The sequence below is a fragment of the Camarhynchus parvulus genome, chromosome 3, assembly GCF_901933205.1.
Source record: "Camarhynchus parvulus chromosome 3, STF_HiC, whole genome shotgun sequence".
NCBI classification, from domain to species: Eukaryota; Metazoa; Chordata; class Aves; order Passeriformes; family Thraupidae; genus Camarhynchus; species Camarhynchus parvulus.
The window spans coordinates 46,031,718-46,047,432 of NC_044573.1; the positions used below are offsets into that span (position 1 = coordinate 46,031,718).

At 38.4% G+C, this 15,715-nt stretch overlaps 1 protein-coding gene across 1 annotated transcript in view; it reads left to right on the forward strand.

The window, feature by feature from the left end:
- The window catches only part of WDR64 (WD repeat domain 64), a 58,201-nt gene that overhangs the window by 18,136 nt on the left and 24,350 nt on the right, over positions 1–15,715 (forward strand). The window contains exon 10 of the mRNA XM_030944746.1: positions 2,802–2,941. Within this exon, the coding sequence (XP_030800606.1) occupies positions 2,802–2,941 (140 nt within the window). The remainder of the gene's footprint in view (positions 1–2,801; positions 2,942–15,715) is intronic.

The following is a 15,715-nucleotide window of genomic DNA, read 5'->3' on the forward strand; positions in this document are numbered from 1 at the left end:
ACAAAGAAAAAAAACAGAGACAATTGTCACTATGATGAACTAGTTCTCCAGATGTCTGACTGTTCTGAAGAGGTTCTGCAGACATTATAAGGCAAGATAATTTATAAGACATATTTGAAGGAAAGACAAGTTCTTTTAAAGGGTAAGGAGTTTTCTGTGTGGGCATAGCAGCCTAGAAAGAAACCAGGAGGTATGTATTTTTTTACAGTCTTTTGAGGATGCCAGGCTACGCCTAGTATTTCTCCATTCAAATATGTTATTGTTCTCAAGTGGGTTTCAACACCACTGGAAGGCAGACATCTCAGCAGGCTTGTAATACCACACAAATTGCAAAACTGTGTCAGCAAGAGAGACAGACAAAGCACCACATTTTCAAAGTATTTGAGTCCATAACATCTAACTAGACTAGAGCTGTGGTTGTAGAATGTAACTTCTAAAAAAACCCTAAACATCTGGTTTTATAATTGTTTATCCTGAAAAGGGCCATACACAACTGAATCTGTTTTGATTCAAATCACTGATTTCACAAAATCTTTTAAAATTGCTGTTGAATAGATCATCTTCTTCAAGCTTTTCTTGAATGTGCTTGGTACCCAGACTTTCTGTGTCAGGATTCTGAATCCTGGAGGCATATTTGGAGCATGGAGAGAACAAATGTTCCAGGAAATGTTCCAGGTTAGCAGTGAATCTTAGGGCCAATCTGGCATTAGTCCAGAAAGAGAGCAGAGAGCACATCAACTATAATAATATCTACCATTATCTCCAGATCAGTAAAACGAACTAAAATGAATCCACTATTTCACATAAAAAGCAAACAGTATTTGTTAGTGTAGGGAAAGGTTTTCTTCCCAAATGTCACTTGATCTTCCTGTTAATATCTGAAGTAAATTACATGTATTAGTGATTCTACTCTTAAAAGAAACTCTGTGCCAGAATTAAAGGACACTGTCTTCCCCTTCAATCACTGCTGTCACTTCAGGAATATAAAGAACAGAGATGTTAGGAAGATTGAGAAAGGTTCCGTTCCTCAAAAGTGCAGTCAGCAGGTAGTCAAGTTGATCAGATATTGTCAACAGCTTCTTCTCAATTCTCCATCATCTTAAGACATGACAGTTTCTATCTGGGGCTGGTAAGGGGTATATTGTTGAAGCAATGTCTGTCCCTCTGATATTAAAACCAATCTCACCAGTCTCACTGGAGGCTTCTGTCAACTGTATTTCATGTCCTTCATCATGGGAGGTCTGCAAACTGAGTTTTACTCCCATGGACTTGTTTCACCCTAAACCCTGACTTGGTCACAAGGGTTCTGCTAATTTGCAGGATGTGTCTGGGACAGCCTAACACAAACTCTGAGGAAGTGAGCAGGGATGTCAACCACATTCTGAAGTTTCTCCATCCGAAAGGGCTTCATGAACCATTTGTGCAGCTGTAACCTATTTAGGCTACTTCCTGCCATGCTGCAGCATATACAGATTGTCTAGAGCAGTTTTGCCTAAAAAATAATCTCTTCCCCTTGAAGTTTCAAGCCAGTCATATACTTACATTGACCTTCTTTCCTTTGCAGACGTTCTCCTTCCATTGTGCTGGTACAGCTGTTTGCATAGTTGAATTCTCAGTCACACTTGTGAAATGAGCTGGCATAAATCAAAATGGCTTTCTGTTGTAGCTAATTTAAGAGTAGATCATTCCTTCAGTGAGCCTCTCTCATTTAGAGAGAAGCCACGTAAACAGCGGAATCAATTTAACTGAGAGAACAATATTATTGAATGGAGGAAAAGGGAGATGAGGTGCTCCTAAACAAATCACATCTTGCTGCAATAAGAAGGAAAGGAATAGATTTCTGTAGAGGGAAATGGAGGGACTGACTAATGACAGTAGGTTGAACAAGCTTAAGATTATTAACATAATTGAGCTGAGCGCTTAACATAATTGAGCTGGTTCTCTTGGGACATATACTTCCTCATCTATGGGTTTTTTGCTTTTTGCTCTTCAATTTAAGCTGAGAGAAAAGTAGAACTCAAGCAGAAGTTTAGACAAAATGTGGCTGTTTCATTTATTGTGTGTCAAAATAAACTGATTAGCTAGATGCATACAATTTGTACAATTGCAATATTTGCCAGGAATTGAAAGTTAAAATAGATTTTTAACATCCTTGTTTTTTGAATTATTTATGGAAACAATTAGCAAAATAGTACCAAGCATTCACCTATAACACAATCAAAGATTATTCCTTAAATTGTAGGCAAATTCAAAGTTTGAACATACAAATAAGTTTTAAATACCTAATTCTCACTTACTTTACTACAAACTCAATCATCAGCGGTTACTTTTTTCTGTCTGCCCTCAAATTTCATGCCCACTCCTTTCTGGATGTTCACCTTCTTCCATAAAGGAGGTTATCCCTTTGTGTCCTGACTAACTGGAAACAAATTTTTTTTTACATTTTTCTAAATTACATCATTGAAGGAAGCAAAATATGAGCCCCAGTTGTATTTCCGTTAAAGTAGTCTGCTCCTCTGGACTAGTCCACATAGTTTCATTCAGTGCCCCTGCCATTCCTTTAGCAAAATGAAATGGCTTTGAAAAGCTAATCAGTTATGCATTTTTAATATGTGTTTGTGGTTAAGCAATGAAACATAAGCTGCAATCCAGCCCTTAAAATGAAAAATTCACATCCTTATGTGGGAGTAGTCTACCCAAATGAAAGGATGGACTTATGAACACTAAGCTCTCAATTACGAAGCTTATTTGTAATACAAGTGACTATTCAATCTTTCTGACTATATATTAATTTCTTTCAGGTAATGACAGAATCCTTCGTTTGTGGAATCCTGTTGTTAATTTTAGTCCTACAGGGAAGCTATTCGGACACAAACATGGTATTGTGGAAATTGTGACAAATGAGAAAGATCAACATGTCATCAGCCTTTCCTGTGCAAAGGTAAAACACTTTTCTGAACCTCAAGGAAACAGGGCTGGAAGAAGGATCCAGAGAAGTCCAGGCCTGTCAGCCTAACCTTAGTGCCCCACAAAGCTATGGAACAGAGGATCTGGAGTGCAATCACACAGCATATACAGGACAACCATGGGATCAGGCCCAGCCAGCACAGGTTTAGGAAAGGCAGGTCCTGCCTGACTAACCTGGTTTCCTTTTATGAGCAGGTGACCCACCTGGTGGGTGAGGGTAAGGCTGTGGTTGTTGTCTGCTGGACTTCAGCAAAGCCTTTGGTACTGTCATGGCATTCTCCTGGAAGAGCTGTCAGCCCACAGCTTGCACAGGTGCACCTTTGCTGTGTTAAGAACTGGTTGGATGGCCAGGCCCAGAGAGTGGTGGTGAGCAGTGCCACATCCGGTTGGGGACCAGTCTCTAGAGGTGACCCCAGGGATTAGTGTTGGGTCTAGACCTGTTCAATATCCCTATTGATGATCAGGATGAGGGGACCAAGTGCACCCTTAGTAAATTCACAGACTGCTGGAGGGGAGGAGTGCTCTGCAGAGGGATCTGAAGAGACTGTTGGCCAAGACCAGCAGTATGAGGTTCAATAAGACCAAGTGTCAGGTCCTGCACTTCAGTCACAGCAACCCCAGACAGCATTACATGCTTGGGCGAGAGTGGCTGAAAGCTGCCCAGCACAAAAGGACCTGGGGTTACTGGTCAACAGCAGCTGAACTCAAGCTGGGAATGTGCTGACGTGGCCAAGGCCAATGGCATCCTGGTCTGGATCAGCAAGACCAGGGCAGTGATTGTCCCCCTGTACTCTGTGTTCAGTGTTGCGCCCCTAACTTTAGGAAGGGCATTGAGGTTTTGGAGCATGTCCAGAGTAGGACAATGAGGCTGGTGAAGGGTCTGGAGCGCAAGTCCTACGAGGAGCAGCTGAGAGTGCTGGGGGTGTTTAACCTGGAATAAAAAGGAGGCTGAAGGGAGACCTTATCACTCTCTACAACTGCCTGAAAGGAGGCTGTAGCCGGATGGCGGTCAGCCTCTTCTTCCAGCAACTAGAAATAGGACAAGAGGAAGTGGCCTTACACTGTGCCAGGGGAGGTTTAGGTTTAATATCAGGAAGAATTATCCACAGAAAGAGTTGGTAAACATTGGAATGGGTTGCCTCAGGAGGTGGTGGAATCACCATCACTGGAAGTGTTAAGAAACAACTGGACATGGCACTTAATGCCATGATCTGATTGGCAAGGCAGTGCTTGGTCAGTGGTTGGACTTCGTGATCTTGGAGGTCTTTCCAACCTAAATGACTCTGTGAAATCAATGTTATAAATTGAAGTAGGAATCTATTTTTGAGTAAGTACTTCTGATAGTAATTAGTTATCACTTCATTTATTTTAATAAAAAGGGTTCAGCTTAAAAATTCCAAAATATTTTATGTTGAGAAACAAGACTAGAGTGCAACTATTTCACATATTATCTTCACAAATGTGACAAAAGAATGCTTACAATAGTAGGTATTAATTCTGATAATTTCTGTATTACTTCAGCAACTGGCAGATTTAAAACAGAACCTGTAATTGAATACTTCATTCAGTAGTGATCACCTGCAAGAATTTCCTACAGTTCTTTTGCACTTCTCTCTTCCTCCCAGCCTGCTAAATCCGTAGGTGGCATTTTTCTGGTGTCTCTATATATCATGTGCAACTATTGATCTCTTTCTAACCAGTGTCTTTTACAAGGCTTACTGTTCCAAAGCATTGACCATAAACAGGAATGCTAATAAAATCAGTAATAACACTTATTCCACCAACTATCGCAAGATTCTGCTGGAAAGAGATGGGTATACGAGAAGTGATTGGTCGAATCCTAGTGTTGGTTATTTATATGATTTGTCAAAATGAGACTTCTCAGGAGAGAATAAAAGCTGTATGTGCAAAAATAAGAGAGAAGTCCCTGAAGGAGTAGTTTTGATTGCCTATAGAACTGTTTTCAAGGCAGTCCAATGAAATCTTTTCAATATTTAACATTATTCAATATCCTTATTGACATCTACAATGATGGAGTGGAGAGGATAGGTGCTAAATTAACCAGTTATGCCAGACTGGCTAAAGCTGCAGGCCTTGAGCAGAAGTAGTAGAGTTTAGAATGGTCATTAAAATTGAAGGTATGATTATGGAAAATAGCGCCTATAAATCAATGAGGACCTAATGTAATTAGTTTGCTGAGGTATCCTTCTATCTCAAAGGTTTCCAGATTTTTATTGGGTTATGTAGGAAATATTGCTGAACGATTTCTCCTGCCCATGCTACTCCTCTGCTATAATTGCTTACCACTGCTCATTGTGGTGGCAGTAAATACCTCGTTTTCACTTTTTTAATGTTATTCTTAAAAACCCCCACACATTTCTAAAATTAATACTAGCTGAAAATAAATTATCAAAATTTCCCATCGTCATATAATCCTGGAGCCATAACCCTTCCCCATTCTTCACTTCTATAAATCTGTACCTGTCTGTTCTGTAGATACCTCTGTAACTTTGCTACAGAATACATTACTGTGAATTAAGGAGGGTTTAGGCAGATAGCCTCAAGTTATACGTGTAGGAAAAATGGAGTAAGATGTAAGACATGACTTAAGGGGAATGAATGAGCATTAAAATACTTACGAAAAAGCACCTGAGAATAAAGCCCCTGGGGTAGTAAATGTACAAGATCTTTTGAGGGCCCTTCGGGGCTTTTCTATGATTCAATATGATGATTTATGAAAAAGCAAAATCTATTTTAAAAGTCTCTAAGTATGCGGACATGTGACCCTAACTAAATATAGCTGAGTAGTGCCAATGACATCAGTAAGACCACTTGTAGCTGCAAATGAGTATATGAAAGTTTGTTTTAATTAAAAGCCATATGTGTTTAAATAGTGCAGTGAGTTATAAGGCTAGAATTACACTTCTCAAAAAAATTTTAAAAAGAAATAGACATAAATTCCTAGACTTTCAAGTGTCAGATAAATTGTGTGGTCATAGTGAAAACTATATCAAAAAAGAAAGAATCCCTCACAGAGGAGTCTAAATATAGACTTTCAAATAAAGTGCTTATCACCCTGTACCTCAAACATGCAATCTAAAGAAGATGTATGGTATACCAAATAGCAGAAGGAGGTCAGCTATAACAGGATTGCTTCCAGCCTGCTTAGAGCACATTTGTGTTTCACAGTCTAGAACCAGAAATTATATAAAGGTGTGCAGCTTGTCAGGGAACTTATAATGATACTTTAGAATTTAATTTATTTCCACCTAAAAAACAAAAACCAGCTTGCTTTTCAATCTGCCTAGCATAAAAAAATCAAAATAGTTTTCTATGTTTTGTTTCCATCTTTCAGTGACTGTCATAACGGAAGCAAAGGAGAAGCAAAATAAGGACAGTCTATATATCTTTACTGAAAATGTGTTAGAGACATGTCAATGATCTCATAGTGTCTTGGTTTGGAAAGACAGGAGTCTGCTAAGGAAGGCAGGAGCCTCCTCTGAAATGGAGAATGTAAACCCTCCCCACCCCTCTCAATTGCTATAAATTTTAAATTACAGGGCTCTCAGGCAAAAATATGGGAACAGGAAATAACAGTTCTTTAATAGGGAAAAGAAAAAAATAAAAGGATAAAATAAACAATGCCGTACACTAGAACAACACTGACAGAGTCAGAACCCAACCTGACACCCTGTGGGTCAGGGCGTTGGTGGCAGTCTAATTGGAAATGTGACTGCAGTCCTCCTGAAGTATCAGGTGTGGTTCTTTTGAAGCAAGGGGGATCTGTAGGGAAGGATATATTCTTCTGAAGATCCAGTGGAAGAAGAGACAGCTGCTGTTCCTCTGGGGAATCCCGTGGAGAAAGCTTTGTCGGTGTCTCAAAACTTCTGGATTATACCTGGGTAGCAATGCTTGGCTCCTCCCTCTGGGCGGAGCATCTCACAATGGGGTGTTATAGTTCTTATCAGTCATGCAGTGACACTCAATAGTCTGTTATCAGCAGAGGTCCCCTCCCGAGGGAGGTGTGAATGTGGTCACTCAAAGAGAGAGATAAAGCAAACTGCCCACTTGACAAAGGTAATGTGCTATACAGATGGTAATGGAAAACAACTTGCATTGCAATCTTCAACACATAGAAGCATTGAATCCTAGCAAAACAAAATCTCTTTATATAGATTTTACAAGAAATGTTTGACCAAGTAGCAGAACTAGAGGAAAAGCTTAGGAAAATTAAATTAATATTTTTTCAAAACATTCCCAAAATTGAATTTAACCTAAACCATATCCATATTAAAATAAAAGGGTTTTTATTGTGCCGCTTTCAACTAAAGTTGCAAAATAAGGTGAAAAGTAGGGAGTAATTTTTTTAAATTAAGATCTGCAGTTGTTATGTTTGTTACATAATTTTTACATTTGAAGATTCAGACTGATTTTAAACTTATGACTATTTTTCTTGAACTGTGTTGAAAAATTCCTTGTCATTGTAAAAGATATTTTTGTGCAATGTGAAATGTTCTCACAAGAATGTCTCTGCAGCCTGCATGCAACTGACTTATACTATGGAGTTCAAAGTAAGGGATCACATTGGCTTTGGTTTCAGATTTGTGCTGCAGCAATGCATTGTGGTCTAAAGAAGTATTGGCCAAATTAAAGGCTCAAAACCTGCAGTGAACGGTTTAAAGATACCACAAATCTTACAAATCTATTGCAAGAGTACTAGGGGATTTATTTGGTGTTATTAACCATAGTTTCATACTAAAGAAGACAAATATATATATCGTGGTTTATACAAAGATGTAAAAATTAACAAATCTGAAACTGTGGTTTCACAGCACTAGTGAAAAAAATTAGAGATCATAGCAGATTTGTATTATAGTGGAAGAGCTAGTTTAGAAGATTCTTAACTCTAACAGTCTGAACATACCAGAGCACAAAAAAGAGAGTAGGTCCCAGGAGAAGGGATGGGAGGCATCACTGTTAACTTTGTGAGGTAGATTCCAAAGTACAGATCACTGGTTCTGTGCAAGCCCAGCTCAGCAACAACAGAAATCTCTCTATACTATCAACCTGTGTTCAGCACAAATGCAAAACTAAGTCCCATACCAGTCACTGGGAAGAAAATGAACTCTACCCCAGTCAAAACTAGTATGCTTCACTAGATCAGTTCTGCTTTTGTCAGCAGAAGAAACATCTGAGCAGTGCTGTCTTCTTCTTGGAGCAGACTTCTTGATTTACTCTGTGGCATTTTGGGCAATATGCAATAGAGCTTTCTGGAAAGCATTAAAGAAACCTCTGTGATATTTAATCTAACTGAAAACAAGTTGTCCTGAGCCAATAATAACAAACTATCACCGCAACAATTAAGGAACTATTTTAGAATTTGAATTCAAACAATCATTGTATTTAAGAAAATGAAGATTTCTTTAACTATTCCAGCACAGAAGCATTTTGTTTGCTGCAACATTATAAAGATTTCTTGATAGGACTAATTATTAGTAAAAAGTTGTCAGGCAGCTATTAAAAATTTTCAAATTCTCCTGTCACAAAAATTCAACTTAGTTATTTGGGTTTGTAGAATGAGAATTAGGCAGAGACATTGAATTGTATATAATTTATGTATGACTTTTAGTCATATGAATTAATATTTCCATAGTAGTGACATTGAGGTAGGGGGAGGGCCAAGGCAGGAATTTTCAGATTTCTGTGTTGCTGAACTTGCTTTGGAGTATAATATTCATGGAAACAAGTTTGTTCCTGATCTTCCAGTTTGTAAATACCTTGGAGATAACAGTTTGCATAGGTACAATTACAGCTGTAGTCCACAGCCATGTCATTTTCTTCAGCAGTTCAGTTAGGTGAATTTACAAGAAGATCTGAAATATTGATCTGTATGTTCCTAATCATAGGAACATTCTCTGAATCTTGTGTTGAGATTTCCCACAATCACAATTGTATGTTAAATTATATACCACAGACCAACATGAACTACATTCATCACAGTTACACTTAGAGTGTGTCTGTCTTGACTTTCATTTTAGTTGAAAATATTTCCAAAAAGTAATTACTTGTAAATTTGTCTGAAGGTATTAACTCATCCCTTGTGTCATTGTATCAAAATACGAACTCAGGTTTGCACATAATACATGGGCTCTTTGCAAAGTGTCATCATGTTATAGGCATAGATTAGATTATTGGCATAAAAGTAAAAGCATATGTATATGACTGTAAATGCAAATGTATATAACTCTTTGACTGGAATTATTCTGAAGAAGCCACTAAAGCAATTTTCAGGAAACATTTTTTCTAAGATGACTGCCAAAGCCTATCTCTAGATTTATGATTGTAATACCATTGATATTTATCATTTGGGAGCTATAAAATAAGGAATGAGTGATTATTTTATACTGTTAGAACTATTTTATACCTTTTCTCTGCAAAGTAAAATCATATGGCTTACTCAAGCACTGAAGCAACATCTTTTTTATTGGCAAAAAATGCTGGTAGAATACATTCATTCCTTTAAAAAAAGACGACTATGGACTTGGAATTTCAGCTAAGCAGCATCCTCAGATGCTTCAAGATACACTCAATAGACAATGAATTATGACATCAGTTTGATGTTTCAAGCAGGCAAGGGAAGATTGTCCTGTATAAAGATACTTTATCTGCCATTAATGCATTTTTCTACAAATACCAGTACTCTTAAGTTAATAGAAGTTGCTATAGTTGTTTGGGTTTTTTTTTTCCTGTTGGGCCCAATAAACAGAATGATTACTTTTACAGGGTGTATGGTAATATGATAACAGTCTGTGGGGTAAAAAAATAATGGAAACCTGACTTGATGCTTCAGCACAGATAGAAGAGTACTGCATAGGAAATCTCTGCTGTGTTTATTGTTTTCCTCTCCTTCATGTGACTCAGTCCTTCATTGCCCCTGTCTCACTATAGTTTGCCCATTCTTATTTTCATCCTGCATCAAGAAGCATTTATTACTTCATTTTTTTCATATTACAGAACTGATTGAATGCATTCAGGAAGCATCAAGGGGAAAAAAACACTCATAGGCACAGGGGCTATTAAGCCTGGAAATGTGGCAGGAAGCTGGCCATTATCTGAAGGATGATCTTACACTCTGTGGAAACAAGGAGAGGCTAATGGCAGAGACCAGACCTGACCAGCTATTCCAGACTGACAAGAGTTGTTCCAAGTGGAATAGCTCTTGTACTGAAAGGCTGAGAAGCAGTGACAGCCACTCTCTATCAGTGCAGAGTGGGGATTCACAACTTGAACAGCAGGGGCTTCATGTCTTGACTACTTGAGTTGTCAGTAGAAGTCAGAGAGCCAAAATTTACTTCACCAGGTGTCTCTTTGACATTGTCTCTCAATATCTCCAGTGGTGGGTTTGGTTGAATTAGACCACCTGAGTGAGTCAGAACAACATTTGAGCCCCCAGGCTTCAATTTATAAAAACAAAGTTTTGTTTGATGATCAGTAGGGCTAATATAAGGACTATATTCCCAGTCTTTAAACCACTGTACAGTATCATTTGTAAGCATAAACCCCTTGTTTTAGACAAATGAAGTCACTGTTCTTTTGTTTTTTTCTTTTTAAAAGTAATTTCATTTTTGGTAACTAAAGAGCAATGCACACGTTTACACATGGCAGGAGAGTAGTGCAATAAGCAGGAATTTCTCATCTCTTCATTCTGGTGCATGGGAGAGTTTCATTCCATTCCTAATTTCTGCAAAATCTAATGCAGCCAACATGATGCAACCACATAAATATTTCCTTGCTAAAATTTGCCTATCCTAAAGTAGCTCTGTTGTACATATGTTAGCTTTACTCTTACACAACCTAAGGGTAGATTTTTAGCATTTCAGAGAAGATAAAGGGAGGTAAGATATGTTATTAGTTTTTTCATTTTCTGACTTTTGCAAATTTACTCAAGCCTTGATGTTATCAGTCTCCTGTCCTCTCTCTCCTGATCTGCTTAATATCGACTGGGAGATATCCCTGTGGGAAGTCATGTGTCTTTGTCAGTCTGGAGCTGAGCAGGTGATTGTATCAGTGCCTGTTTGTGTGGCTGTCTGTCTAACCAGTTTTGAAAGCACATGATATTGTTATAAGGATATATTTATAGTACAGTCATTTGTCTTCCTGCAAAATGAGAACAACTCGGCTGGAAACACACTGCTTAATTTATGTCAAACCATTGCTAATCACAGCCATTACTGGAACGTACTGTATAACAGTATTAAACTTAATATAGATAATTTGAAAAAGAGGCGCTTGGGAAATCTGTTCCAGTCATCCTTCACAAAAATTATGTGGCCACATCTATATCAGACACATTTTTTTGTTTACTGCTTTGAAACCAAAGTTCTCTTACTGCTGTGCCTTCATTCTCCTTTGGTTTGTTTGTTTCTCCCAGATATTAAGTATTTTATTCTTCTCTTATATTGCATAATCCTTCAATAGCACTCAATATTCTTCAGACTTTTCATGTAAGATACTCAATTTTCTGTAATTTCCTGTCCCATTTTCTAATATTCAAATCACCCTGTGCCTTAGATAGTCAAAAAAACCAACCAACCAACCAACCAAACAAACAAACAAACAAACAAAAAAAACCACTACAAAAACCTACAGAAGTCTCAAGGGAGATCTCTTTCATGTAGATAAATACTGGAAGGGAGAGTGTAAAGAAGATGGCACCAGGATCTTTTCAGTGACTCCCAGTGACCAGAACAAAGACAATGAATACTTAAACAGGAGATTCTTTCTTCTAAAGAAAGAAACATTTCTTTACTGTGAGGGAAATCAAGCACAGACACAGGATCCCCAGAGAGGTTGTGGAATTCTGTCCTTGGAGATATTTCAAATCCCTTTGGACATGGCCCTGCTCTATGTGGCCTAACTTGAACCGTGGTATAAGACTAGGTGTTCTCCAAAGGTCCCTTCCAACCACAATTGCTGTTATTCCATGAAAAAGTAAAATTACTTCAAAAACTTTGTCTAAGGTGAGAGAATCATTCTAAGATTGGTTGAAGATTGACAGGAGGAACCTGACTGGTTTTTAACTCTTCTGATTCAGGTATCCATGGGCAGCCACCTCTGTTCTATACCTCCAGTTTCCTTTTTCTGACCCCCACACCATCTACATATCCACTGAAGCTGTGCTCCAGAAGTGTTGAGTGTTATTTTGTCTTTGCAGCAGGGATCAGGAATGTCTATTGTCAGCACATCCTGCACGCAGTAGAGAGACAAGACATGCAGAGCACTTACATCCTCTCAATAGCAGCACCCAGTAAACATCCCTCAGGCTCATTACTATGTAATTAGACTCACTACTGCATACAACAGCATCTTTTCCAGCATCCTTTCAGGTTTGGGAAAAGTAAGTAATTTTATATACTATCCCATTAACAGTATTATCTGAGAAAGTTATTTGAAATCCTCCTAATTTTGTACAAGTTGCTATCTCAGTAAGGCAGTAGATATAGTACTGGCTGCTGCACCACATTGCATTAATGTGATTAGAACTAAATCCTCCTTGCCTTAACCTCACAAGTAATCCCATTGACATCCATTTTTTCTTAAGTCTTACTGTGACAGGGAGTTGTAGCACCTTGCAGGATCACCTTCAGGGATCACAAGACACATATAGGCACTCTCTGCAGATAAGTTAAGTAACGCAGTAAGCAGAACTGCAGTTTGACATTCATGCCTGGTGATTTTTGTCTTTAAGGCCTCAGACGTTCTATATGAATTTGTGAATTATTTCATTTAGACCATGGAGCCTTAAATGACCCTCTCAAACAAGTGAACAGGGTAGCAAATGGGAGCAGATAAACTAAATGCTTCGCCTCAATTGTTCCTCACTCTTCCTGTCTATGCCTACAGTGAATACTGTGGCTAGCACAACTTCTTTCTGCCCCACAAGTGGTTGGATTTTGGATTTTCCTGCATGAGTGTTTTTTCATAAGTCCTTTTAAAGACTTGCAGTATCACCATTCTGGAAAACTGAGGAAAGTTGACTCCTTCAAAAAACAAATATTCTTTAACTTTCAAAGAGTATTGGCAGAATGTGAGAGTTTGGAAGAACTAAAAGAAAGTTACTGTTTTCTCTAGAGTTATTGAGATATTTCCCATAGAATAGTGTTTTAAAGTCACTTAGTCTTAACTAGCAGAAATTGGAAGGGATTATGTTTTGGTGGGGGAAGGGGGAGGGGCAAAACCTGAACTTCTTTAGTCCTTATCTATTTCAGTTAATTGCAGACAGAAAGGAGAACAGGCGTTGCTTCTTCCAAAGTCAAAGCATATTTCCGCAGTACGGTCTTCATAGAAACCTGGCAAGAGATAAGTGTTCCCAAGCCTGTACTTTATTGTACTGAGAGCAAGTAAAAATTTATTTACCAATTTTTCTGGCCTTATTTCCGATCTTTTTTCTATTTCTCCCTGCTCTTCACATTTTAGTTGTTAAGATGAATCTTTTGTCTTCTGTCTGTCTTTGAATGTATTGACAAAAATAGAAGAGAGGTGTGTTACTAGTTTTACATGCTCATAAAACAAAGGCTTCAGAGCCAATGGAAAAGATTGTTCAGACTTTTTTCTATGTTCTGAGTTTTAGGGCTTGAAGGAAGGTCGTGCTCAAGAGGAAAATATTTATGAGTGCAAATATAGACATTTAAATTTTTCAGGGAATGTCAGAAGGCTCAGAGTGGGTCTCAGTGGCAAGAAGTCCCATTGAATTCTGGGGGGATTTGGTTCCCATTTTTTTATCAGTGTCTGTGGAAATTCCATCTGTAACTATGTGATATTGCCATTGCATTGAAAAATGAATGACACAAGAAGAGCCCCCAAGAACAGAGGGAACTGTTCCATACTGCAGTGCTGGAGAGGATAATAAAGTAGTTTTCTGGGGCTGTTGCAGCCAAGGTAGAAGAAAGAGATGCAGTGTGCATTCCTTGAATGCCCCTGTGCACCAGATACCAACTGTGTGGAGAAGGCTGGTCACAATGTGGGGACACAGGCAAGTATCCCTGCTCTGCTAATTCTTAAAAAAGTCTGTCTGTGGGTCAAAGCCAATTCTGCCAACAACTAAACCAAACGAAGTTTCTCATTAATGTAAGCTACTATTGTAGAAATAATGTTGCTGGAAGTACAGCTCAGCTTTCCCTATAAAGTTGAAACAGTGTATTGTTTCCGATAGCTCTTGAAGCACCTTCTTTCCACATTCCTTCTCCTCCCTAATATGTTTTGTGTGCTTGTATGTAGTCTGTATTTTGCATTTCAGAAGACACAATCCAAAAGCACTTTGCCATCAAGAATATGCTCTCAGAGGTTTTCAGGGATTCCTGGTATTTCTCAGGCTGCTGTGGGAAATTATTCAATAAATAAGTAGGACAGTAAAGTTAGTATTAACACAACGCTCCTAAGGCAACTGCCCCTAGCCACTTCCTAATTTCTAAATAAGCATGCCTTTTGTTGCCTCTCTTCATGCATGGCTTCATGCACAGTCTGTGTGCTGATGCGGATGAGCAGCACTGATGTTGTGTCTTGCGGCCACGTTGGTGATGCCGTGTGTGGGAGTTACTCATGTGGAACAGTGGTTTGTGTAATCTCCCCATCCCTGCCCATGGGCTGCGAAAAGAAGGCAGCCATAAGGCAGGGAAGAGATTTATGAATGCTGCAATGTATCTAGGTTTTTTGCTGTCACTTTAAGTGACTGCATTTTCTTAATGTGCTACTGGCCTTAACAGCTGAACAAGCAGCAAGAAATAGCACAGGAAGATCTTACTTATATGCTCTTGTGCTATAAAAACATCTTTTTATTGTCTTGATGTTATATCAAACCTATGTCTCACTTTTTGACCAATTGAACTTCAATAGTCCATTACACTGTTAGAATTGTCTTTCTTCATTTTTGTTTTGTGTAATTTCACTAACGCTGTAACATATCTGGGTGATGCTTATGGGAAGGTTTATCTTTGTTCAGTTACTTATTATTTTCATCTGACTGTAGTATCTCCACAGATACCTACTTTTACTTAATTTTCAGCTCTTACCCCTCTTCTACATGCTCTAATTGTGAGTGTACCAAAATTGAGCATGGAGATCCACCTATGATATTGCCCTAACTTTCTCAATTCTCATCATTGATCCTTCTTTCAATTTTTCCTGGTCTACTGTTGAGCTGGATGAAGGGCTTCATGATTTTTTCCTATACAAATGGATTTCCTGTTTCAAGGCTTCTCAATGCCTGCTTTGCTCTTCGTAGGTTTTCAAAATTGCATGTCTGGGTAAACTCTGAAATGTAATCAGAAGTCAATCAGAAGAATGTGATGGACATGGTTCTTTTGACTCAGTACTGTCTCAGGGAAAATTTGTTCTCAGTAACAAGTTCTTTAGAGTCCTTTCTTTTTGAGTTTTCCAAAACAAACAAAATATTAAGGAGAAATTCTCTTCTACTTAACGTTCTGAAACACTCATTGAATTTCTCTCTGGTGCCAAAGGTGATTTGTTTAAACACTGACTGATGTATCCGTTCCTTCTCTTCCTTTTCGGAATTCTGGTGGATCCACTGTAACATCCTTTAAAATCAGGTTGTGACTTTTGCCAAGGCCCACAACCCTCAGAGTATTGATGAGAGTGTTGATGTTGTACCAATATGTGTCTTTGTGTTAAAATCCCAGTTAAAAGTGAAGCCATAATAATAGCACAATTGAATGAATAAAATAACTTGCAC